Source organism: Aaosphaeria arxii, assembly GCF_010015735.1.
Source record: "Aaosphaeria arxii CBS 175.79 unplaced genomic scaffold BU24scaffold_2, whole genome shotgun sequence".
Lineage (NCBI taxonomy): Eukaryota > Fungi > Ascomycota > Dothideomycetes > Pleosporales > Aaosphaeria > Aaosphaeria arxii.
The window spans coordinates 348,845-372,171 of NW_022983475.1; the positions used below are offsets into that span (position 1 = coordinate 348,845).

At 51.0% G+C, this 23,327-nt stretch overlaps 9 protein-coding genes across 9 annotated transcripts; 5 read left to right on the forward strand and 4 right to left on the reverse strand.

The window, feature by feature from the left end:
• Nucleotides 1–3,347: 3,347 nt before the first annotated feature.
• BU24DRAFT_101497 (uncharacterized protein) lies at nt 3,348–4,070 on the reverse strand. Its single transcript, XM_033520700.1, has one exon. The coding sequence runs from the start codon at nt 3,825–3,827 to the stop codon at nt 3,459–3,461; it is 369 nt and encodes a 122-aa protein (XP_033386994.1). The 5' UTR covers nt 3,828–4,070; the 3' UTR covers nt 3,348–3,458.
• On the reverse strand, nt 4,071–4,862 carry BU24DRAFT_101496 (uncharacterized protein). Its single transcript, XM_033520699.1, has one exon. The coding sequence runs from the start codon at nt 4,773–4,775 to the stop codon at nt 4,314–4,316; it is 462 nt and encodes a 153-aa protein (XP_033386995.1). The 5' UTR covers nt 4,776–4,862; the 3' UTR covers nt 4,071–4,313.
• Nucleotides 4,863–5,329: 467 nt separating this feature from the next.
• Nucleotides 5,330–6,767, forward strand: BU24DRAFT_418179 (uncharacterized protein). The gene is made up of 2 exons (XM_033526924.1): nt 5,330–5,911; nt 5,970–6,767. The coding sequence occupies exons 1-2, from the start codon at nt 5,740–5,742 to the stop codon at nt 6,557–6,559; spliced, it is 762 nt and encodes a 253-aa protein (XP_033386996.1). The 5' UTR covers nt 5,330–5,739; the 3' UTR covers nt 6,560–6,767.
• A 572-nt stretch (nt 6,768–7,339) lies between these two features.
• On the forward strand, nt 7,340–10,192 carry BU24DRAFT_101532 (P-loop containing nucleoside triphosphate hydrolase protein). Its single transcript, XM_033520702.1, has 3 exons — nt 7,340–7,794; nt 7,847–8,945; nt 9,160–10,192. The coding sequence occupies exons 1-3, from the start codon at nt 7,381–7,383 to the stop codon at nt 10,101–10,103; spliced, it is 2,457 nt and encodes an 818-aa protein (XP_033386997.1). The 5' UTR covers nt 7,340–7,380; the 3' UTR covers nt 10,104–10,192.
• Nucleotides 10,193–11,909: 1,717 nt separating this feature from the next.
• BU24DRAFT_101525 (pre-mRNA-splicing factor prp46) lies at nt 11,910–14,057 on the reverse strand. The gene is made up of 6 exons (XM_033520701.1): nt 13,469–14,057; nt 13,275–13,418; nt 12,911–13,171; nt 12,804–12,857; nt 12,300–12,666; nt 11,910–12,248 (listed from the first exon to the last, which is right to left on the reverse strand). Exons 1-6 carry the CDS (start codon nt 14,015–14,017, stop codon nt 12,145–12,147), a joined length of 1,479 nt encoding a protein of 492 aa, XP_033386998.1. The 5' UTR covers nt 14,018–14,057; the 3' UTR covers nt 11,910–12,144.
• Nucleotides 14,058–16,869: 2,812 nt separating this feature from the next.
• Nucleotides 16,870–17,500, forward strand: BU24DRAFT_458412 (CFEM-domain-containing protein; the record flags this gene model as incomplete). Its single annotated transcript, XM_033531630.1, has 2 exons — nt 16,870–16,950; nt 17,003–17,500. The coding sequence occupies 2 exons, from the start codon at nt 16,870–16,872 to the stop codon at nt 17,498–17,500; spliced, it is 579 nt and encodes a 192-aa protein (XP_033386999.1).
• A 1,990-nt stretch (nt 17,501–19,490) lies between these two features.
• BU24DRAFT_418184 (uncharacterized protein) lies at nt 19,491–20,094 on the forward strand. Its single transcript, XM_033526925.1, has 3 exons — nt 19,491–19,609; nt 19,677–19,937; nt 19,995–20,094. The coding sequence occupies exons 1-3, from the start codon at nt 19,504–19,506 to the stop codon at nt 20,063–20,065; spliced, it is 438 nt and encodes a 145-aa protein (XP_033387000.1). The 5' UTR covers nt 19,491–19,503; the 3' UTR covers nt 20,066–20,094.
• Nucleotides 19,887–21,583, reverse strand: BU24DRAFT_363893 (glycine cleavage system T protein). Its single transcript, XM_033524224.1, has 2 exons — nt 21,173–21,583; nt 19,887–21,119 (listed from the first exon to the last, which is right to left on the reverse strand). The coding sequence occupies exons 1-2, from the start codon at nt 21,520–21,522 to the stop codon at nt 20,114–20,116; spliced, it is 1,356 nt and encodes a 451-aa protein (XP_033387001.1). The 5' UTR covers nt 21,523–21,583; the 3' UTR covers nt 19,887–20,113.
• Nucleotides 21,584–21,745: 162 nt separating this feature from the next.
• BU24DRAFT_418186 (vacuolar ATP synthase subunit C) lies at nt 21,746–23,325 on the forward strand. The gene is made up of 5 exons (XM_033526926.1): nt 21,746–22,079; nt 22,141–22,235; nt 22,289–22,380; nt 22,432–22,924; nt 22,975–23,325. Exons 1-5 carry the CDS (start codon nt 21,779–21,781, stop codon nt 23,176–23,178), a joined length of 1,185 nt encoding a protein of 394 aa, XP_033387002.1. The 5' UTR covers nt 21,746–21,778; the 3' UTR covers nt 23,179–23,325.
• The last annotated feature ends 2 nt before the right edge of the window (nt 23,326–23,327 follow it).

The following is a 23,327-nucleotide window of genomic DNA, read 5'->3' on the forward strand; positions in this document are numbered from 1 at the left end:
AGCCTACCCACTGTATGACGGATCAACAACAGCCTCGTTTAAAGGGATTCCTGATCGGTAACACACCCCCAACCGATGTTCCCAGTAGCAGTGATACTACTACTGCGACCTATGCGAAAGAGGACTCATCGCACGCTGTATGGAACATCGCTATCTGCACAGGAATGCGCAATATCTACTTGTATTGCACAGAAATGGGTTGGGTTGGGACGAGTCGGTGAGCGCTGCTTGCCTCGACACTGGCGCATGCCGCTTAGATTCCCCCATTTGGCGTAGTTCTTGCGAGCAGCGAATCCGGGGCTGGCACGAGCTGAACCCCAGCACCGGTAGAATAGCATGCCACCCCTACCAGCCAATGAGGGCTCCCCATCGATTCGACCAGCCTTGCACACTCACCGACACCGTATCCCAGATGGCAGATGCCCATACCACACCTGCAATTCTGCCTCGCCGTACGCAAACGGACACAACAAGTAAATGCTGCGGACGCGGTGGGTCGCCGTCCCTTTCGTTGCGTAGTTGCATCGCAGCGCTGGATGGGAAGTGCGAATCTGTATAACGGCCCATCCAATAACTACAACCTTTTCTCCTAATCGGTCGGATATGCTTGGGAAAATGCACGATTCCCTTGCCGACAGCATCAAATACTGCTAGCATCATGAGTAGTCAAGTCAAGTGCGCATGCGCGGCGAACGTTGACTCGTTGCGGATGGATATCTGCAATTCTGTCGCACGACTGCTCTGAACCGTATAGTATACCCTATGCAGCTCATAGTGCTTTCATTCCAGTGCCACGCACATGCTTTGTGATGGCGTCGTACGGCCGGCGCAGGATGTGCACTTTCTCGGATATCTCGTGATGCTGGGGGTGCGACGGACGAGCAGTCGGCCTGTCGTACGACCGATAGGTCAAGTTGATGATCAATCCCTGTGCCAAGACTGTGCTTTGTCACGAACTTGGGTAGTTATACTGGCACATCCAATGAATTTCCTAAACAGGCAGTCTAGCTAGCCGTGCATTCATGATTTCAAATGTCTATCTTCTATAGATTCTACCTAGCCATTTTTGGTACGTACGATTGCGCCATGGAGGAATCAAAAAGAAGCCGCAATTGTTCAAATAATTAATGGGAACAATGAGGTCTGCCAAAGCTTGCGCTGTCTTGTTCCGCGGACCTAATAAGCGTCTCGCGCGAGGGAAATGAACATGATGTGCAATGGTCTTGTAGAATTGCCAGTCGCTGAGCCATAGCTCAGCCCAAATACCCATGCTGAAGAGCGAAGGAACCCTTTTCAGCCACAGGGCCTAATATGACTACAATAGTATAATTGCACGCCTATTAAACGATCTATTCTCGTTGTAGATATTGAGGAACGTGAATCCAAGATCCTGCTGGCCCACTATTGTCTTGACCAGCCTCCATGGAAGCAAGATTGGTGATCTAAACGGAGCGTCCGTAGACCTTGATGCGGTGACCAAATATCCTTTCAGCTTCTACCAAGCGAACAAGCGATCGCTGTGGATACTGCTTTTTGATGCTGAAACTTTCTCCCGCGATAGCGCTTATGTAGCGACGGAGCAATTCATACCGGTCATCAGTATCATGAGTATGCTTCCCTGGTAGGAGCTAATGCTGTCTTACCCTGGAGCTTGTTGCAGACTGCGACACTCTCAATGGGAAGCTGCCACATACCTGATCAACATATCTTATAACAGATTGAAAACGAGGGTGCTGAAGATGCAAAACATATGCCCATTTGCCGTTGTAGGCCTGACATGGCTGATCAAGTAGCAACGATGCGAATCTAGCTTGAAACTATCCCCACATCGTCCGATACAATTTCGAGATTCTTGCAACGATGCAACTGCGACTGCCCATTGGTGAGCAGATATCAATGCGATGGGCCACTGTAATGAATCCAAGGAACAGAGACAGCTGAACGTAATGGGTCGCCAATACTGATACCGCCTGGCCCAAGCCTTGATAGAACTCATATTGCTCCATGATTATTGCGGAAATTAGTAAGGGAACGTCTCGCTTCCGGAGTGGTGGAGCAAGATGGCATTAACGTGCAATTGGGCGGTCACGTAATATTGCAATGGACCCCAACTGCAGGGGCTGGTTGACGCTAAATGCATATGTCTGTAGGCGGAATTGGGCGTCTCTACACATTACTTTGGACTTTTAGATTTGTCAAATTCCGTGAACAAAAAGATAGGGACTCTGCAGTTACGATGCCTAGAGCTGGAAATGTTTCCGAAATGTGACCGGACAACGCAGCATGCATTGAATGAAGGGTATGGTCACCCTACTCCAACAGACGACGGAAATTCGTTGTCGACCCTTGGTCCAGATTAGAATTAGCAGCCTGTTATGAAGATCCTCTGAGATTACCATTATTGATATGCATTAGTTGCTCAACAGCAAAGGGCCAGGTGCTTCTTGCCCACCAGTCCATACAGGGTTCGACGGAGAGCGGTCTAGTGCTTGGAGAGAGGACGTCGGGATACGGCGCAGCCGTTCGGCAATAACGGTGCTAGAGTAGTGCCGTGTCGTCAGCCTTGATGGCCTTTTCGATACTGCGCATGCGAATTGTTGAACTGGCTTGAGGACGGATTAAAGTGCTGAATAGAGACGGTGGTGCTGGGACAAGGCAAACATGGGGTGCGTCTGTGGGCGATGGTCGACCTCAGAACATCTGGATCCAGGCTGAGCTGGATGCATGATTGGTAGGAACGTATACTCGGACGAATACATCATGCAACAAGCTTCGGAAGACGCTGACGCCAGCCTGATTCTGGCAGTTCGCGGGGGGTAAAGTGCTCACCGACAGGCGTGCGAAGGTGCTGATGGTCGGGAGTGCTACTCACAGCCCTATGCAGTCAGATGCTTGGTACTGAAAGAGCCCCAGGGGCCGCACCAAGTGCTGGCCCATACAGTACGACAACTTGGGGGAACATTTATCAAAGTGAGCGTTAGGCGGCCCAAGTAGATCTCCAGAATAGGTATTATTATTACAAGCCTGAGGCGAAGTAAATGCCAATCTGCGTACCTCGTAACACCTATCTGGAGAACGATCGATGCAAGATAATCATGTGGAATTTGGCTCTGAGAAATGTAGCACTGGAGGAAGCTAGACTTTGGTGTGTCTCTTACCAAGCAGGTGGGCGACGAATCGATGAACTACTGGATACTCCTCCGCCAGGCCGGGACATCAATCCGCTCTCCAAGTAATCCAATCAGAACTGGCTCTTGGTGACGAAGATCGAAAAAATATCTCCACTAGGGTTGCCACCATTATCACCACCACACCACTATCAAAAGAAATAACTACCAATAGTGGGATAGCATGCATCGTGCTTCGTTCTTCAAATTCATTGAATGAACTGGCTCTTGCTTGTGCAAGTTTGCGAACCCATCCTCAAGGAGCCTGCGAGCACAACCCTGTGACCGTGTTTAGCAAGGGTGGTTCACTAGGGTCATAGGGCGATAGGTAGGATTGATTCCACTGTAGGGTAGAAACGCGCGAGCCCGCCGATTTGGAATCCCATCCGTGATTTCATGGTTGGTGGAAGGGGCCAGGACTCGTCGACTGCCACACCACAACCGAGAGATAGATGGATGGTACCGCTGCGGACATACCGTACGGTCGCTGCCAGCCCAAGGCGGTGTGCGTTCTCTGTGTCTTGCCCCGACAACGTTACGCAGCAGAACGAGCACCGCGACATAACACGCTATGTGGCCAATAGACGTCAACGGCGCTTTGTGGTCTACCGACAGCATTACTGATTTGTTATGGTGCTCATACCAAGCGGGCAAGCCCATATGGATTAGAGAGCAGCAACACCAGTATACGCAGTAACTCCGTGGGGCATACCAGTCACCGTTCGCACTCGCACACACTGTGGGATGATGCGAGGAGCGAGCGGAGCGATGAACGAACAACTGAACATAACGTACAGCAGCACCAACGAATGAACGAACGGACGGACCAGACAAGGCAGTTCCCTCAAGGATTTGTGCTATCTTTGCCCAGGCACTCCTGGGCAATTTACCCAGAGGAGTCACTGCTGGGTGGTGTTGCTTCCTTTGCTGCCACTATGAGTGTTGCGAAAGCCGCTACGGAATACTGTTGCCTTTCGGCCCCCCGTCCCTTTGGGGGCAGCTGCGAGCAATAGTGCCTGTTGCAACTAATGTGCCTGGCCAAATAAAAACCTTGGAGTAGCGGGGACATACTCGAACAGAATCCTGCCGCACGCTTTCTGGTCCAATATCTAGACTCTGCATCATAGCGGGATAGTCGGAGTTGGGCTATCTAATGTTGATGATGGCGATGATGATGATGATGATGATGAATCTCGCAATCCCCGTTTGGGGTAGTCGGCAATAGGCAATCGCAAATGCGCTCCAACCGCAGCGAGGACTGGAGGCTCCGGATGCTCTCGGGCGGGAAAGACTGTGCCTCCCGTCGCCGCAGGCGCCGTCGTAATGAGCCTCTACGGCAGGCTCCGTAGGGAGGATAGGAAGCCATGGGGAGAATGGCATGTGTGTGTGCGGGCGTACTCCTACACCTACATTCTGCGTGCCGTGCACAGTTGGCCGCTTTTCGCTCATTGCTGGAAATGATGGACTGTTGCTGTCTCGCGATTGCAGTGTCCACACTGGGTCTTGCTGGGTTGCGCATTCATACCTACATGAGGTAGACCGTAGACCGTAGACCGTAGACCGTAGACCGTAGGTGGGAGTGGGAAAGTTAGTGCGTCGCTGGTGCATGCTTGGTTGACCGCCTCAGAGGACGAGGGGAGTGCGGACATGGAGTGGGAGTAGGGGGGTTTAGGGGTGTATTTTTCAGGGCCGTTGACCCGCAGTATCGGTGGGCATTGTTCTGTCCGTGAGGTGGACGGTGGACCCCCCGGACGAAGCCTCTCAAGGGAGGGAGGAGGGGAGAGTGTGCGTGGGTTGAGTTGGGGACTTTGGGGGGGGGGGGCACTGGGAGCACTCGCACTGCTACTGGGGGGGGTTGTAGCGGCATGCTCAGCCTTTCACCGGCACGAGCAACCCCTGCACCGCTGCGCAATCCTAGCAGCCCTGTACTAGCGCGGTGCCAAATTTACGGTGCAGAAAGGCGGCGTCGACAGCGCCAATCGCCTACACCAAGCCAGGGTGGTTACATGTCCTGTCCTAAGTCTGTCTCTCTCTCTCTCGCTCATCTCTCTGTCTTGTCTCCGCCCTATGTATGAATGTCCCAAATACAGAAAGGCTAACGGCCGAGCCAAACTCCGGCCTGTCCTCCCCCTCCCTCCCTTTCCCCTTCTCTTTCCCCCCCCTCCCACCCCTCGGGGCGTTGCTGAAGGACCAGGGTGGTCTGCGAGGGGGCCTTACCCTTATCCAAGTACAGCTCCAGCACGCACTCCCTCCCACTAGCAGGGATCTCGAGCTGCCATGTTGCTCCTCTTGGGAACGTACGTCGGTGCGGGAGTGCTGGGTGTGCCTCTCCCTCTTCCTCCATATGTGTGTGAGTGTGTAGGCAAGCCATTGATAAATATGGCACATGCTGCCCCCGAATCAACTCTTTCCCATCCTGTCCAACCCACATATATCAACTCCGACAACACACTTCGAAGATATATATTCCACCTCACCCCTCTTCTCAAGTCGAGTACTTCCAACAATTCACCTTACAACACCTCCTACCCTCCCCCACATACTCGACTACTATCCTCTTCCTTTCTTCACAATGCATCGACACGCTGGTTACCAGTATGCCGCTCCGGCACCCACCACACACAGATACTCTGGCACTTCAAGTGCCTTCAGTGCTTCTGCCAACCCCAATGAAGATTGGACCAAGATCTCAGACCTTGCAGAACGCCGCAGGATACAGAACCGCATTGCCCAGCGCAACTACCGTAAGTGACTGTCCATATCAACCATGCTCTTTCAAGAATGATACTGACCATTCCCCAGGCAAGAAGCTAAAGAAGAGGCTCGAAGACTTGGAGCGTCGTGCTGCTTCCAGCTCTGCTTCACCAGAGCAGAAGCCGGCTGAGCTTCAGCTGCCAACTCGTTCACCCCGCCAGGAGTTCCCCTCCCCAGCCTCATCAGAGTCCGACTACAGCCGTCGTACTCCCGAGCTGCACAACCAGTACATTCAGCCTCATGACGAACGCGGCATGTTCTCGCACCAGTACACACGCCAGCTTTCTACTTCCCCACCACCATTCTCGTACTCGACGTATCCAGCTCCCGAGACGGCTGCATACACTGTGCCATACAGTGCACCACAGGCGCCCTATCACGCAGTGGTAACCACTGCCACACCGGAGATGCCCGTCTATACACCATACCTCCCACCACTGTCGTCTGCCTACCCCACAACTCTTCCAAGTCTTGTGCATCCCATGAAGAGCGAATACTATGCCGACGAAGAGATAAGTCCATTTGGCGTAGGCTACGCTACGATGGCGGGGATTGATATCCCCCCTCCACATCCGTACTCGGAAGCCGAATCTGCTCATGTAAAGCTCCCTCCCCGAAAAGCATATTTCGCACATTAGAGTCCTTTCCATTCCAACCATGCCACTGCATTGTTACGACGAGCCACAACGCTGACAGTCAGTGGCAGACACCACCACTCTCTGAGTGCTTCGAATCATCGCTAGGTGGATCGCCGCCAGAGTCAGGTTTCCCAACGACACCCAACTCTTTGCCGCGAACTCCTCCCATGACCCATATTCAGATCTGTTGAACAGTATTTGGGCCGCGTTGCTCTCAATGTTCTGCTTCTCAAGGGACCTCGGTTCCTGTACATTAGTTTTGTGCTAGCCTTGTTTTTCTACCTTCTTTCTCTTCTTGTTGTATATGCATTTCAGCGACCGGTCATTTGGGTATAAATCGACGGACGGTTCCTTCGCTCGGTTACGAAAGCGCGATTGATTGGTGTATTGGCGAATATGGTATTGGCCTTAGGAAGGCCCCTCTCCTCATCTTCAATGTTGGGAAAGACTGGGTTGGTTTTAGAGCCTGAGCCTGGCTATGAAGCCTGCTGTGGACACAACACGCTCGTTGCACCCACACAATGTGGGCGATTCTGAATAGTGACGAGAATACGATTTTTAAACACTCCAATTCCTTGCTCTTTATTGATATACTTGAGACCAAATCGTGTGAGGTGATTGTATGGTTGCTGTGTGATTGCTTTGTGTGAGGTTCACCTTGGAGTTCATGTCGTTGGTTGAATACGAGAAGGCCCGACGTAGTTGGCCTGTGACATCGTGACTCCGCGCGCATGCCAAGCACGGCGAAACGCGTCGTTCCTTCTGTCTTTGTCAACCGAACGTGAGTAAGCCAAAAGTTAATTCCAACAACACCAAACACCATGGCTCCAACGCGCAAACGGACGAAGATCGATCAAGCACGCCAGTTCCTCAGCGGCGGTGCTGTCTATCGTGAGGATTCCGACGACGAGCTAGGCTACGAGGACCTCCCTTGGGAATGGATCTATGAAGAACACGATGAGGCAGAGGACACACAGAACGCTACGCCTAGGAAGCGCAAAGCTTCCGAAGCGTTGGGATCAAAGCGCAGTATTGTTGGAGCACGAATGGGCACCTTCAAATGCAAGATAGGGGATATAGTGCTGCTGAAAGCTGAAGGAAACCAAGCATGGGTCGGCATCATATGCGACTTCTATCATGATGAGGACGAGGACGAGAAGATGGCAAAATTCCTATGGTTTCTATCCGAACGCGAAATTCGCGACAAGAGCACAAAAAGGACTGACTTCCTACCCGTACGTTTCACTTGGATCCCCCTTGGCATTCTTCCCTGCTAATCTCACACAGAACGAGTTGTATATCTCCACAGCCACCGACGATAACCCCTTAGCTTCAATCAACGGCACTGCGACCATAGTATCTGCGGAAGAGTTTCATCGAAGACACCCAAATGGTCAGGTGAAAAGGACATCGCGCGACTATGGGAAAATCTTTGTTTGCAGGAGAGGCTGCAATCAGCGTACAACTACATACACCCCTGAGTTCCAGTGGGACGAGGTATACCAAGGTGCCGACGATATTGCCGCTCTTGTGGAGCGTGTGGAAACACAGACCAAAGCTACCAGGAAAAGAGGGCCCGGTCGACCACCGGGGCGTACTGTTAAGGCAACGGAAGATCAGGACGAGTTTCTTGTTCCCAAGTCTGACGATGATGGGGCTCCAAAGACACCCAAAAAGCGCCGAAAGCTGAACATCGCAACCACACCAACTTCTGCGAAAAAGGACAATCGGAAGTTCCTCACCCCGACCCACAAGCGTATAGTGATCAAAAAGCCGCTCGAATTTACCCCGCTTGGAACTCGTATACTATCCCCGTCGGCAATATCCTCACCTTTCCAGCAGGCACGGAACCAGCTCCATGTTTCTTCGGTCCCAACAGCGCTTCCCTGCCGCGAGGAAGAGTTCTCGACAGTGTACAGCCATTTGGAAGCAGCTATCACAGATGGATCAGGATCCTGTATCTACATCTCTGGTACCCCTGGTACAGGCAAAACTGCTACCGTGCGGGAGGTTGTGGCACAATTACATGCATCGGTCCAGGCCGAAGAACTGGATGACTTCATTTTCGTCGAAATCAACGGCATGAAAGTCACCGATCCCCATCAATCCTACTCCCTGCTGTGGCAAGCTTTACGCGGTGATCGAGTCAGCCCAGCGCACGCACTCGAACTTTTGGAGCGAGAGTTCTCGACCCCTTCGCCCCGTCGAATACCATGCGTGGTTCTCATGGACGAACTAGACCAGCTTGTCACTAAGAACCAGTCCGTCATGTACAATTTCTTCAACTGGCCTGGACTGCGGCACAGCAGGTTAATTGTGCTCGCTGTCGCAAATACTATGGATCTTCCTGAAAGAACATTGAGTAACAAAATTAGCAGTCGCCTAGGTGAGTACATGGATTGCGATCCTCTCAACTGCACCTCTCAAACAGGGCGAATGCACTTGTTGATTCCCCCTCAATATGTTCCAGACAGCACTATCCTTTGTCTCTCCTGTTGCGAGCCACATACGCGTCATTTGGATATATTTCTATCACGTCTTTCGCAATGCGAGGGGCCCTAGCATATGCTCTTTTAGGCAAGGCTAACGCACACCCCTAGGACTCACGCGCATCACATTCCCAGGCTATACGCATGATCAATTAATGTTAATTATACAGTCCCGTTTGGAAGGCGTCTCCGGAAACGTCGTTCACCCCGACGCTGTCCAGTTCGCCGCACGCAAAGTCGCAGCAGTGAGCGGTGACGCACGGCGTGCTCTGGATATTTGTAGACGAGCTGTTGAGATTGCAGAGACAGAGGCAAGAGCTCGAGAAGTCGAGGAAGAGTCACAGCCAGCAACGCCTTCAAAGACGGGCCGCAACAAAGCTAAAGAACCATCAGGTCGGCTTCTTACCGATTCCGGTGATGCGGATAGTATATTGCAGAAACGTCCTGGCGGTGCTAAATCGAAGGGAGGTGTCGTAACGATAGCGACGATCAAACAAGCCATCAACGAGGCCACGAGCAGTCCCCTGCAGCAGGCACTACGGGCGCTGCCGTTGGCTTCCAAAGTCCTACTTGCCGCGCTCTTGGCACGAATCCGGCGGACAGGTATTGGTGAAGCCGTTCTTGGGGATGTTATTGATGAAGTCAAGAGGTTGGGATTGATGAGCCAGCTGCAACCCGTGCATGACTATCTACTTTCCACAGGCGACATTGAAAATAGCGTCGACACGAGGCAGAGTGTTGGAGGCGTCTCTGCCGCCTCGCATCACGAAAACAATGGTCAACAGGCCACATCCATGATAACAATAACGACACCCCGCGGCGGCAGAGGCGGCGTCCATGGGATCACGAGTTCAAAGATCGCAGATGGAAAAGCAGCTCGCGCCCTCGGGCTACGAGTCGCAGCCTTGGAGCTGGCAGAAGCAGGTATCATAGGTGTCGAAACACGACATGGGGACCGCGTTGGTCGAATGCGGCTGGGTATTGGCGACGAGGAAGTCCGTCTGGCACTGGGAGAAGACGACGAAGTCAAGGGGCTTGGTTTCGGATCCTCATAGGGCTTGCCAGATCTATCTAATCAGAAAGGCGCTGCCTTCAAAAACACGAGTCTCGACTGCCTTAATTGTTTGTGATATAGTCGTGGCGCGTGAATGCATGGTGGGTGGCACGGTGGATGAATACCTAGATGTGGTAGTAGCGGAGGGGGCACCCAATCCGTGCCATCGCCTTGAGCCTTTATTCCTTTGACTCAAGACCGAGCTGTACGGAGTACTGTATTGCATTCGCATTCGATGCTGCATTGCAAGTTCGCACATCTGCACAAACCGGTGAGTGCCCAAGTGGAAGAGCGAGCACGCACTCCTTGCACACCTCCCACTCGACGCCTCGCGAAATGGCGTACAGGCGTGCGTATTTCTTGGTGGCACAATAATGCGATACGTCCAAATCGCCTGCCTGCCTAAATGAAGACCACAACATCGTGGCAGCCACCACCACCACCATCGAGAGAAAGCGGATCACCGTCCAGCCTATGAAACCGCTCAGAACCACAACTCGGGTCCCTCCCCATTCCACTCGTGACCTTTGAATGCAGGACCCGAGACGGAGGTTCTGAAAGGCAAAAAGGTAAACAAATACGGGTCGGGATACGGGCGACAGCACACCCACGCCGTCCTTCGCTACGGTGTGCCGCCTGTGCCCGAAGCTCTGTCGTCCATTAACTAATGGCTGTTTGTTTGCTGGGACAGCGACGGTGACGGTGCAAGATCATGCGGCTAGGGATGCGTGTGTGTGTGTGGAAGAAGGGGCACACAGCATGTGATGGATGAAATGCTTGCAGGCTGCAGCCACTCTCCTCCTCTCTCTGTCTCTGCCTTGCTGTAGAAATAGACCCTATTGCTGGGGTCGGTCCTGCTTCCGTGCATGTATTGAAGGATCCAAAAGGTTTTTTGCCTGCTTGAATTTTGCCGTAGGAGCGTGCTTTCGACGTCTTAGGGGGGCCAGACTACATGGTGAATCATAAAGGAATAACGTTATGTTTCGCGACGAAATAAAGAGACGTGGTGGCTTGCATTTTGATCATGATGACTATGCGTGCGGTGGTTCTCTTTGTATTATTTACTAAACGTTGCTTACTCTTTCCCTTTTCGTGTGGAGCCGAAGTTTGTACGGAATAACTAGCAGAGGGACGTCCTGCGTAACTACGGCGTGTGAGAGGCGATTGTGTTATAGGCTGGTCCGTGGGTTACAATGGATGCAGTGGCAGGTTGGCAGGTAGGCAACGACAGCATACGCCATGCCGATTAGGGATGCTACTCGCGAGCCGCGACTGCATAATAGACCAGATAAAGTGCTTCTGTGGGACATTCCCCGACGCCTTCCATGGCCATTCGAGAAGGAATGGGGGTGGCGTTGTTTCGTTCGGTACGATGAGGAATGCGAGAAACGCCAGCAGCAGGAAAACGCCATCGTTGCACGGTGATACACACCCGCAGAATCTGTATCACGGACATGCAGATGAAGGCACAACACTGAGCAGGGCTGTTGCCTTGCAGACGCAAGGATGCATGTTTATTAGACAGTGAATGATATCTGATGTTTATTATCAATTGAACTAGTTTTGGTATCATTTCCCTCCCGCGCTATTCGATGCAGATGTAACTCCTGGTTCCAAGATAAATGTTTGTACAAAAGACATGGATGCTCTGGGCCCGAGTTTCTGTACTTCGGCCCGGAGCGCCTTTCCGCATGCTGGATACGCTTTCCATTCGGTGAAATAGAAACATGGTCCTGCATGCCCGATTGGGTTTTGCAGAGAGGTGAGCAAGCCACGAAGGGCATCCCGTGCTTGCTTCTCACCGCTGGCAGAGATCGTACTTCAGGCCGATTCGTCCTTTCTCCGATGTTCTGTCCTGGCACAACTTCACGTCCTGTCAAGGCACGAAGCCCCTTGATCCGTTCACAGCTGCGCAGGGCACTGTCTGTGAATAGATAGAGTGACCGAGAATTATTCACTCTGGCAGCCGAAAACCCATCCAATGATGAGACTTTTCGAAAGCGTCACAACCTCCGCCCCCGCTGAATGAGCAATCGTGAAGTTTAGAATTTCTGGCGTCCAAGTGTTGGCTTCCATTCAAGGGGGTGCGACTCTTCAGTGGCATTATCGTCCTGCTTCCATATCTTGATACTCTTGTCCGATTCGCCTATATGAAGTCAGCAGTTGGCCAAAGTCAGGAGGAGAAATATGCACATACCTGTAATCAATCGGAGTCCGGTACGGTCAAAGGTCGAGCACATGAGACCGGCTTCAGCTTCCAGAGAACCAGGTTGCGCTACGCTCTGCGTTGACTGGAAACGATGTCCTGTCTTCCAATCCCAGAAGGCAACTGTGCCATCGTCCGCGCCAGAGAACATTACGTTGTCTTCATTGACCGAAAGAGTATTGATGATTCCATTATGTCCCTCGAAGTTTTGCATAAAAGCACCCTCGGGACACTTCCATTGTTTGATAGATTGCGATGAACCAGAAGCAAATGTGAATTCCTTGGGATGGAGGGCGAGTGTTCGGACACTCTTCTTGTGGTGTGTGAGGACGCCCATGGTCTTACCGGCCGCAAGATCCTATAAATGGTCAGTTTTCATGTTCGAAAGTAGTTCATAGACCAAAGCTCATGTCTCCTCCGTGAGGTTTGCGACAAATCACTGCATTGTATGCAGGATATGAGAACGTGAGCGATGCAGGTAGATTATGCACTCACCCAAAGTCTGATGGTAGAATCCATTGAGCCTGTAATAACCTGGGGATCTGCTTCCTATTATGCGTTAGAAGCATTATCACGAAACAGGAAGTATTGATATGACTTACTTGACATTTCAAATCCGCTACCGTACCTTTGTGACCCGAAAGGACATGGATGTTTGTGCGTGTTCTCATATCCCATACACGAGCTACGCCATCACGTCCACCCGTCACAAGAACGTCGAGGGTAGGATGGATATCCAAAGTGTATACGCCAGATAGATGTCCATGATAATGGCGAATGACTTTGTTCCTCTCCAAATCCCAGCACTTCACCATCTTATCCTCTCCGCACGAGAACAAATACGGATGCCGCGGAGAGACAGCCTGCGTTCTGTTAGCGGAGGCAAAAATGAAGGATTCAAACCTCCAAAGAGCTGTAGCAGTTGCAATCATGACTCTAGGAGGGATGTTAGACATTCAGACGTACCAAGCCTCTGACAGCGGAAATGTGACCCGTGAGGGTTAATTTAAGGGATCCTGATGCCAAATCCCAAATCTTGATTGTTCGATCAGCTGCTCCACTAGCAAACCACTGATTGTCGGGATCTGTCGCCAAACTCCTGACCCAACCCTGCTTTTGGTTAACGAAATGTCCAATCTTCCTTTGATGAGATTGCTCACCATATGACCAGATATCACACGCATCACTTTCCACGGTGCGTGCCACTCAGGTTTCACCTGTCGCACCGTGTCTTTCCTCACCAAGGCGCTGGATGGGAGATTTCGCATAGGAGTAGGACCTGTCGCATTGGGCGCCGCGCCCTTTCCACCTGCCCTCAATGTCAAGGCTGTAGACTGTGCCGATTTTGCCTGATCCGCCTTCTCGGAAGCTCCCTCAATCATTTTGCGCATCTTAGGATCAGAGGCTTGCTCCTCTGCATTCGCATTCTTGATCTTCTTTCGCCTCTCTGCCGCCGTAGACGCTGCGCTGGCCATCTTCTGCGCCAACGCGGGCGGAAGTTCTCTCACATGTTCATATTCATTCCGTATACGCGATGACACATTAATTTGATCAGCGAGATCTTGCGAGGAAGTCGACGGTGGAGGAATTGAGAATGCAGATGTTGAGGAATGCCCCAAGGCGGCCGGGGAAGCAAAATCTGCGGCGAAAATCTCTCGAGTACGTTTCGCAGACGTGCGGACAAGTTGTTCGGGGTCTTCGAGCGACATTCTGAGGTATCAATAATGGGATTTGGCGTTGAAGTTGGAAAGCACCGAGCTATAACATTCGCGATGACCTCCGCGAACATTTCACTAGCGCGTCACGGATATACGTTGTTCCCCAATCATGATGATTCAATATCTTGGCATGGTGTGCTCTTTGGCAACGATGTCAACATCATTGATGGAGCCATAAATACAGCATGACGCCCCAGAGGTTTTCCTTATTGTCATTCTTCACAGTGAATTCTAAGGCGCTCCAGTTATACTCATAAAGACATCACTCCGCTCAAGTCATGGATGATCTGCCCATCTTCGCAACATGCTACACATTACTGATAACGAGCCGAGGCTTTGTTTCGTACTCGATGGGCTAAAAGAAAAGTTTGGGGTGAAGAGCATATGGGAACTTTCTGGCTGTGCTACGTTTGACAGTTGTTTCGACCCGCATTAACATTACCAACATAACTGGGCAAACTCAACGACTCCGCGTAACGACGGCCACTGGAAACTGAAAGCCTGCTCAGTACAGACCGTATGCACAACAAATGCGGAATTGTTTGCATGGTATCAAACGAAGGGATTGATCGCCATCCGCTGCCCAGAGCAGACCAAACTTCATCTGCGGCCAGGTTCCAGAATTGTTCCTGCGCGGCCGCATGGCGTTCAAAAAAATACCATCATGTTGCAGTTGCGATACAGACATGACGTAATAACAAATTGTTGTTAAGCTTTCGAATATCCCTCGAGAATCCAAGTTGGGCGTAACGGCACTACGATGACTGGCTTTCCAAGTTTCCATCATTTCTCTTCAAGGCTATTCCAGCGTCAAGGCACCCATCGTCTCACCCTCGCCACGAAGTATTTCCTCTCGGATGGAGAGCATGTCGTCCAAGAGCTTCTTCAAGTCTGTATCCGCTTAAATACCGCCATCGACCCCCAACAAACCGCGCCTCGCTTTCACGCTGGTCAGTTCCCCTAGACAACATTCGGCTCTTACCTACTTTGTAAAAGGATCAAGCTAGTACTTGATTGTACTCGCTGGAATTCCATGGCGTGTGTATTATCCATATACTGAGGCAAGGTCCAGCATCTTGAGTGTCGTCCTGTAATGATCGTGCTGCTTGAGCAGTCGGTCTTTTACCACGTTGACTGCGGTGTATTTTGGCTTGGAGTCGTCCGGTTCCTTTGCAATCAATTGGGAACCGCCACAAACATGGTCAGGACCTTTCAATACTTCCAAGAAGTTGGAAATGATGCGGCGTCCACTCCTCCTTTCGCAGGACCAGCATGTGAATAAATAGTCGGTAGCATTTGGCCACACTCAGTCAACAGTGTGTTTTGCATTTATGCTCAAGATTCCATGCACAAAACGTCGTGTATGCACATCCGATCGCCCGTCCTTGCTGATCGCCATTTTATTCCTGCTTCTCCAGGTTCCGACTTGCACAGGGTTGTATGGTTCTCCGCACGCACGTGCAACCGAGGGATGCTTACAAGAGAACGACCCGTTCAATTTCAGCATCACGAAGGATTTGAATCTTGTGTCTGAACGGGAGGGTTAATTGCTCTTTATCTACACTTCGACAGACTGCACTTCTGCACGCATCAAGTCACAATGTCTCTAAGCCGAGCCATCCGCTCTGTGTGCTCCGGTATGCTGCAAACCACGGATGCAGGTACGTAGTAGAATGGCAAAGCGATTATACAAGTACATACGAAGATCGGTCGGTTACACCGAACGAGACAACTTTTTACTGGACTTGGCTACAACTCCGGATGCAACTCTGCTGGGATTCGCAACGCCTTGTCTGTGACTGGCAGGAATTGTTGCGCGATAAATGAAAAAAGATTAGTGTCCATCGTGCCCTCATCCGTAATGGCAAAGTTGTGTGTGGGAGCATTAGCGTCCTGTTTGTCAGTGGCGCTGAACCTACCGGCAGAATAGCGCAAAGGAGACGGACGGCTTGCAAACATTGTCACACAAGGTACGTAAACAAGTCCAACGCATCTATGAGTACGGTAAAGGGGCATGGTCTCACAACGTAAATGAAAATAGTATTCAGCTTTGCGCCGCCCACTGGACCATCGTCGCCTTGACAAGAATGGACTTCAGACCACCCACCGAGACTTCAATTAAGCCTACCTCTTGTCCAAGAAGTTGCTGGGCATCGAGATTTCCCCAGATTTCCCCAACCATTTCCCTCCAACCTCTCTTACTCGAAACGGATGGTGTCCGACCGGGTGCCATTGATCAACGTCTTCAGGACAAATGCTTGTCCAATGATGGCCCGGGGTAGCGTCTGGGGTTAGTGGCCTTGGCCTGTTTTGTGCGTCGCTCCGAACCCGATTCGACAACATCCTATACACCCAAAAAGCCACCTCCTAGTATGTTGGGCACATGCGGGCCAATAGCCAACACCATCTCGGACGGCCTCCTTCCATAATGATGAATCCTTTCTCCTTCTTTCATGGCAGCTTCACGAGCTATTTCATTGAAGGCAAATATCCCCGCTGGATTTGCAAAGTTAATGCGGGGCTAGACCCCAGAAAGATTCGCCCTGACCCTCACCCCATGCTGCCGCGGCTCTGGGGCGGAAAGTCTGCATGCCTTCCGCATCATGGTAATAGCTCCGGAAACTTGGATGGTAATGAGAGTACTGCATGTGACACCGAAGGCCTGACCCTGGGTGCCTTGCTCGACGAAGGGAGAGAATCAATATTTAACACTGGCGAGTGCCTGCATCTGGAGCGGCAGTTCACAGTCTTTTTCTCGCTCAAGATCTCGTACCGAATCTACACAGACATCTCGACATTCCCATTCGCTTAGGAATTGAAACTTCAATCACATATCAATCAACATGAAGACCTTCGCTATTGCTTCTTTCATCGCTTTGGCCTCTGTTGCCTCTGCTCAGCTTGACAACATCCCGCAATGCGCTGTATGTCTCCTTGTGTTCCATTTTGCGCTGCTTGACTTCTAACTCGATACAGCTCTCGTGCTTGCTCACTCCTCTCTCCAACGATGGCTGCCCGGCCCTTGATGACTTCAAGTGCCACTGCGAGAAGGCCGACAGCCTCTTCTCCTCCGCCATTCCCTGCGTCCAGAAGGCTTGCGAGGCCGCTGACCAGCAGAAGACCATCGAGGCCGTCGAGGGTACCTGCAAGCAGGCTGGTGTTCCAATTCAGGTTCCTGTCATCGGTTCCAGCAGCGCTGCGGGAACTCCCACTCCCACTCCTACCCCTTCCGCCACTCCCTCAGCGACTCCTGAGGAGAGCTCCACTCCCACTCCCTCCGCCACTCCTTCCGAGACTCCCGAGCAGAGCTCTGCTGCCTCTTCAGCCCTTGTCACCGCTACCCCCTCTGGCAACGGCACTGTTCCCTCCTCCACCCCATCCGCAACCGTCTCTGAGTTCACTGGTGCCGCTGCCCAGGCTACCCAGGCCATTGGTGTCATTGGCGCTGCCGCCATCGCTCTCCTTGCTTTGTAAAGAGTAAAAGATTGGGCATTTTGAAATTGGCTGGAACGTTTTATCGGTACGACTGTTGGACATGAGCGAATGAGATCTTTAATGTTGGGAGGAAGTGTTTTGAGAACGATCTCATGTACTATAAAAATTTCCAAACGAACATAATAATACGCATTCAAACACAACCATCTCAAAAGTGTACTCAACTACCAGTGACCCAAAGTTTCGCAATCGAACTCACCGTGCCGCAATGTGACACAAGCTGTGCCTCAATATCGATGGAAATATCGTGCAAAGTCGTCCCAATATTGCCAAGCTCCCTCCCCCTCAGTGCCTGGTTTCGCATTGACCAATGTAATAACAGGGATGTCTCGAGCGATCCTTGATCTGTAGGAAACGAAATACGTCAACGGGTCGCATGACAGTGCAGCTCGCCAATGTCTTGGGAGCTGCGCAATGGGGTAAACAAAACAGTGGTGGTTCATGCGCTCCGAACGTCACATAAACTCGCAAGTCTCAAACGATCAATCTTGATTTGGGTAACACAACATAGTTTCTCAAGCGATTATACATGAAACATTTTCGTAGAGATGCTCGGATAAGTCTGTGCATTTTTGCAGAGTGACTCCCACTTGTGTCAACTCATGGTTGGGTACAACGATGCCGTCATTCTTTGCAAGCGCAACCTCACTCTATGTCAACATAGCAATTAACCCACCACTCAGACCACTCAGACCTATGAAAGCGTACACGATGTTCACATAGACTATAAGGATTTGAAATTTCACTATATCAGAATGCTGGTACCGTATCGTCCACGTGATATATCGGACTCCCATGACCTGCCTCACTCCACTCTCTTCCTCCCAAATCCCACAGTATCCAATCCAGTCCAGTCCAACACACTCACCCTCATCGAAAGATGTAGCCTGGCTATGTATTGTTTCCAAACATTACAATACCGCACACCTTCATGCCCGCATCCTCGCTCCTACAACGCGACCACGGCAAACAGCGCCGTCAAGATCAGCATATACAGATACGGCAGTACATGGCGGGATTCCAGTTTGCCAGTACCAGTAGCTCCATTGCTGTGGTCGCCGCCACCTTTCCCCTTTTTGCCACCCTTTTTGCCGCCGATTTTGAACTTGAAGCCTTTTGGTTCTCGCCGCGTGATGGTCAGAGTTGTTTGGCTGTTCATCGCTGGTCGTGACAGGTCGGGGAGGATTTCTCGTTCGGTGATGCTCGGGTCTTTGGATTCAGCGCCGTTTGCAGTCACTTCGTTTGGATTGTTGGAAGGAGGAACGCAGAAGGCTAGTGAATCAGCTGCGACGATGGTGGCGAGAAGTAGAAGGGTGAATGAGGTTCTTGTGGGCAACATGGTGAAGAGTGATGATAGTTGCAAACTTATTGGCTCGGTGATTGGTTGATGGGTGTAGAAGTAGACTTTAGGAATGGGTGGTGTTGTATATGCTTAGAGGTTGAAGTAGATACTCTCTTATATCTGCCTGTGTTCATTCACTTTGCAGAAAGTTGAGGCATGCAGAATGTTCTACATTCACTTCCAGGTCAGTCATGAGAGCAGTGTGTCATTATCAACATGAACATAGTTCATGTCTTTCTTTGAAAATAGATGCATGAAAGACTACATAAACATAGTGCATGTCTTTCTTTGAATATAGATGCACGAAAGACTACATGAACTATGAGATCGTAGTGAGTGAGAGGCTCACATGGATCGCATCTCATAGTAGCCACCAGTGATTTTCACTGTCGACCTTCACCTAGTGAGAGTGAGTGAGAGTGGAGGATTGGCATATTTGTCTACGCCAAACAAACAAAATGAGCAACCATACACTGTGTTTTCAACTTATATGCTAGAGTTGTCCTGCTTCCTCCCTCACACTATCCCCTCTGCGTAAGTAATGCTCAAACTCATCGCCGCACTCACCGAGCAGAGCGCCTACTTAAGCGACCTACTTTCTGGGCTACGGGTCTCAACTCCATCATCAGACACTCCCGACATGCAAAACACAACTCAAGATCGCGACCCTCAACCTACAGAAGTCAACATGCAGGACCCGTTGGATCAGCTAGAGCTCATTCAAAGGATCAAAGAGCTCATCATAAGTAAGTACTTGTCTAATACTCTCAACCACAGTCTAAATGTACAATGTTAACATCCATGCACCGATAGACGATGCTCAAGCTCTGTACGGCCCTCAAGTCACAGGTCATACCTATTCCGTCATCTTCTCCGTTGAGGCTCTACCGGAGAGCCAGAGCAGCGATGGACAACCAAAGCGGCAATCCTTGACTGCGCAACTCATCTTATACGTGTCGCCGCATCCCCCCGCCCGATGGGTGCTACTCGCAACTTCGGAATCGAAAGGTAGCCTCGTTGAAGCTGTCGACAACTTGAGGATCAACGTGCAGGTAGAGGTTGGAAAAGTGACACGTGAGTTAGATGGTCCACCCTTGAGTTCGCTACGAAACAGGAACTGAAAGCCAAAAGAAGATCTGGATGTCGGGGATGTACAGGAGGGATCAGATTATAATATTCACAAGAGTGCTGCTTCTATATGACATGAAAAAGGAATTCGTGGCTTTCTTTGGCGGTATTACTAGCTAGCATCATGCTGCCTTGTAGTACTTACTTGGGACGAACGGCATCTTGGTCACGACGGCATTCCTCTTCTTATTACGCACGATGATGCCAACTTCGGTTCCACTCTTGTGAAGGCCGTCCTTTATGTATCCCATAGCGATGTTCTTCTTCAGAGTTGGAGATGGACATCCTGAAGTGATCTTGCCCACCACCTCTCCGGCTTGGTCTACAATGTCTGCTCCTTCTCTTGCGGGAGAACCTTCTACAATAAAACCTACACGGCGTCGGGTGACGCCGCCCCCCTCAGATTTCTTCTTCAATTGCTTTAATATGACTGAGTCGCCGTGGAAACCACCCTTTGCACGGCGATCCTTGCCAATGATCCAAGATAGAGCAGCCTCAACGGGTGTGGTGTCATCGTTCAGGTCATGGCCGTAAAGGCACATGCCTGCCTCCAGACGTAGAGTGTCACGAGCACCAAGTCCAGCCAAGCGGACTTCGTCCTTGCCAGACTCCAGGATGAATTGAGTGACAGCTTCGGTAGCGTATGAAGGGATGCTGACCTCGAACCCGTCCTCACCTGTGTAGCCACCTCGACTAACTAGGATTTCGGCTTCTGAGGTACTGACGTGTGCGTACATCGACTGGCCAAAGTAGAGAGACTTCAACTTTCCTGCAGACTCCTTATCTAGGACCTTTTCTAGGACTGCGGCCGCCTTGGGTCCTTGGAGAGCAACAAGGCCCTGGTTCTCCAAGACCTCCCATTCCACAGCAGGATTCGCGGAGTTGCTCCTCCAGGATTCAAGCTCGGCGGTGAAGTAGGCAAGGTCTTTTTCTCTGCAACCTGCGTTTGTGACGACATAGAACTTATCAGGGAGACGTGTGATGATGGTATCATCCACAATGCCTCCAGTCTCGCGGTGGAGGAGAGCAGACAGGCCAGAGTTAAACGGTTCCACGGTGGAAAGGGACGCGGGTGTAATCGACTCGAGGAATGCTTGGGCACCGGGGCCGCTGAAGTAATGCTGCACCCTGATTGATTCTGTTAGAATTGGTTATGATTTATACAATTGATCGCAACATACATGTGTCCGACGTCGAATAGACTAGCATTCTCCCTCGTCCACTTGTGGGAGTCGTTGATGCTCAAGTCTCCGTATTGCACTGGCATTTGGTAACCTCCGAATGGTACGAATTTGGCGCCATTGGAAGCATGAAGGTCATAAAGGCCAGTCTTTGCTACCTTATCGCCCTCAGCGTTGGACGAGGCATAACGAACAGAAGAGCGGAATGGTGTCTGGGGAAGCCTGCGGGGTCCTGATGCTTGAATTGGGTTTAATTGAGAAGCGATACGAAGGGTTCTCAGGGTTGAAACTCGAGAAGAAGCTCCATTGATGCCATTGAAGGCCACAGAAACAGCGTTTTTGGCAGCCATTGTGTTGAGTGGAGGAGTGGAGGAGTCTGAAAGATTGAAGGAATTCAAAAGAGATTCCGACGGTTAGTGACGGAAATGTTAGCTCCAGGGCCAAATGATAGATAGCGGGACCGCAAAAGCAAGCTTGCCCGTCGGAATATATGGTCCGAGCGTCCAAAGCTCCGGCGCAAGCCCACTACAGCTCATCATCACCGCTCTAGCACAGCTTCGAGGCCCCTGCAACCTGCAACTGGCGACGCCGTTTACCATTACCAACATGTCCAAAGACTCCCGGTACCTTCTGGTATCGTTACCCACCTCCATATCCCCATCCAACCACGCCGAAGAAGCCCTTTCAGCCCTACGCTCGACCGTCACCAATGATGTAGGCACCACGTACCCGTTCGCGATACCCACTTTCAAGATCGGTACTCTGGATGCGCTCGTACAGCAAGCCGATGACTTGGCGAAGCTGGAGTCTGCCTGTGAGAGTGTGGTGAACAAGGTGGGGGATAGCTTGCGGAACCTGCTGGACGGGAATGAGGAGAGATTGCAGCAGCAGAAGACCATCAACGATAGTATGCATACGCATGTACCTATCCTGTTATTGGGGGAAAGTAGCTCTAACATATTGACTAGAACCGGTCGACCAATATCTCAGATCTTTCCAATGGAACAAGGTCAAATACCGAGCTGATAAACCGATTGCCGAGCTCATAGACTCTCTTCAGAAGGTGCGGTCGCCAGCAAAAATACTAATTATATTGGGGGTTGACACAGAGAATAGGAAGCAGCAGGCATTGATAATGATGTCAGAGCAAAGTACAACCAGTACAATCAGGTCAAGACCAATCTTGCTACCTCGCAACGTAAACAGACGTAAGACTTCGACCAGCCTCACTCTCACACCATTGGGCTAACCGGGCGTAGAGGCAATCTCTCCACCAAATCTCTTGCATCCATAGTCAAACCCAAAGACCTCATCCAAGACTCCGAATACCTTGATACCCATTTGATCGCTGTTCCCCTCAGTAACGCTAAGGACTTCCTCAAGACCTACGAAAGTATCACCGAGATGGTCGTTCCGCGATCCGCAACCGAGATCGCCCGCGATGACGAATTTATACTGTACTCCGTTGTCACATTCAAGAAGTACTCCACCGAATTTGTGCACAAGATCAGGGAGAAGCGGTGGACACCCCGCGACTACAAGTACAAAGAAGGTGGAAAGGAAGAGGAGGCGCGCGAAGTTGGCCGATTAGAGAAGGATGAGAAAAAGCTTTGGGGAGAGGCATTGCGGTTAGGAAGAACCGGATACTCCGAAAGCGCAATGATCTGGATCCACGTCTTAGCTTTGAGGGTCTTCGTCGAGACCGTTCTGCGATATGGATTGCCTCTTGATTTCGTGTGCGGGCTGGTGCAGGTAAGAACCCATGTCGAATGCTTAGCGCGATTGTTGCTGATCATAACTAGACCACATCCAAACAATCGAAGAAGGCAAAACAAAACCTAGACGATGCGTACTCCTACCTAGGCGGAAATGCCTTCGGAAGAGACAGCAAGGGCCGCATCAAGAAGGACGACCAGGCCATGTCCAACGACATGCAACAAGCCGGCGGGCATCTTGGTGACCAAGAGTACTCCGCCTACGTTTATTACGAGTTTGAGATTGTATGATCCGCACTACCAGCGTCGCATTTTTGAAAGTCGTAGCTGCGGGGTTGTATGGCGTCGTAGCCCTGCCTGCTCAATCAATGTAGAATATAGTTGAGTCCGCAATGTTAACATCTCTGATCGGTTGATTCAAGCCTTGACACTTCCGCCCC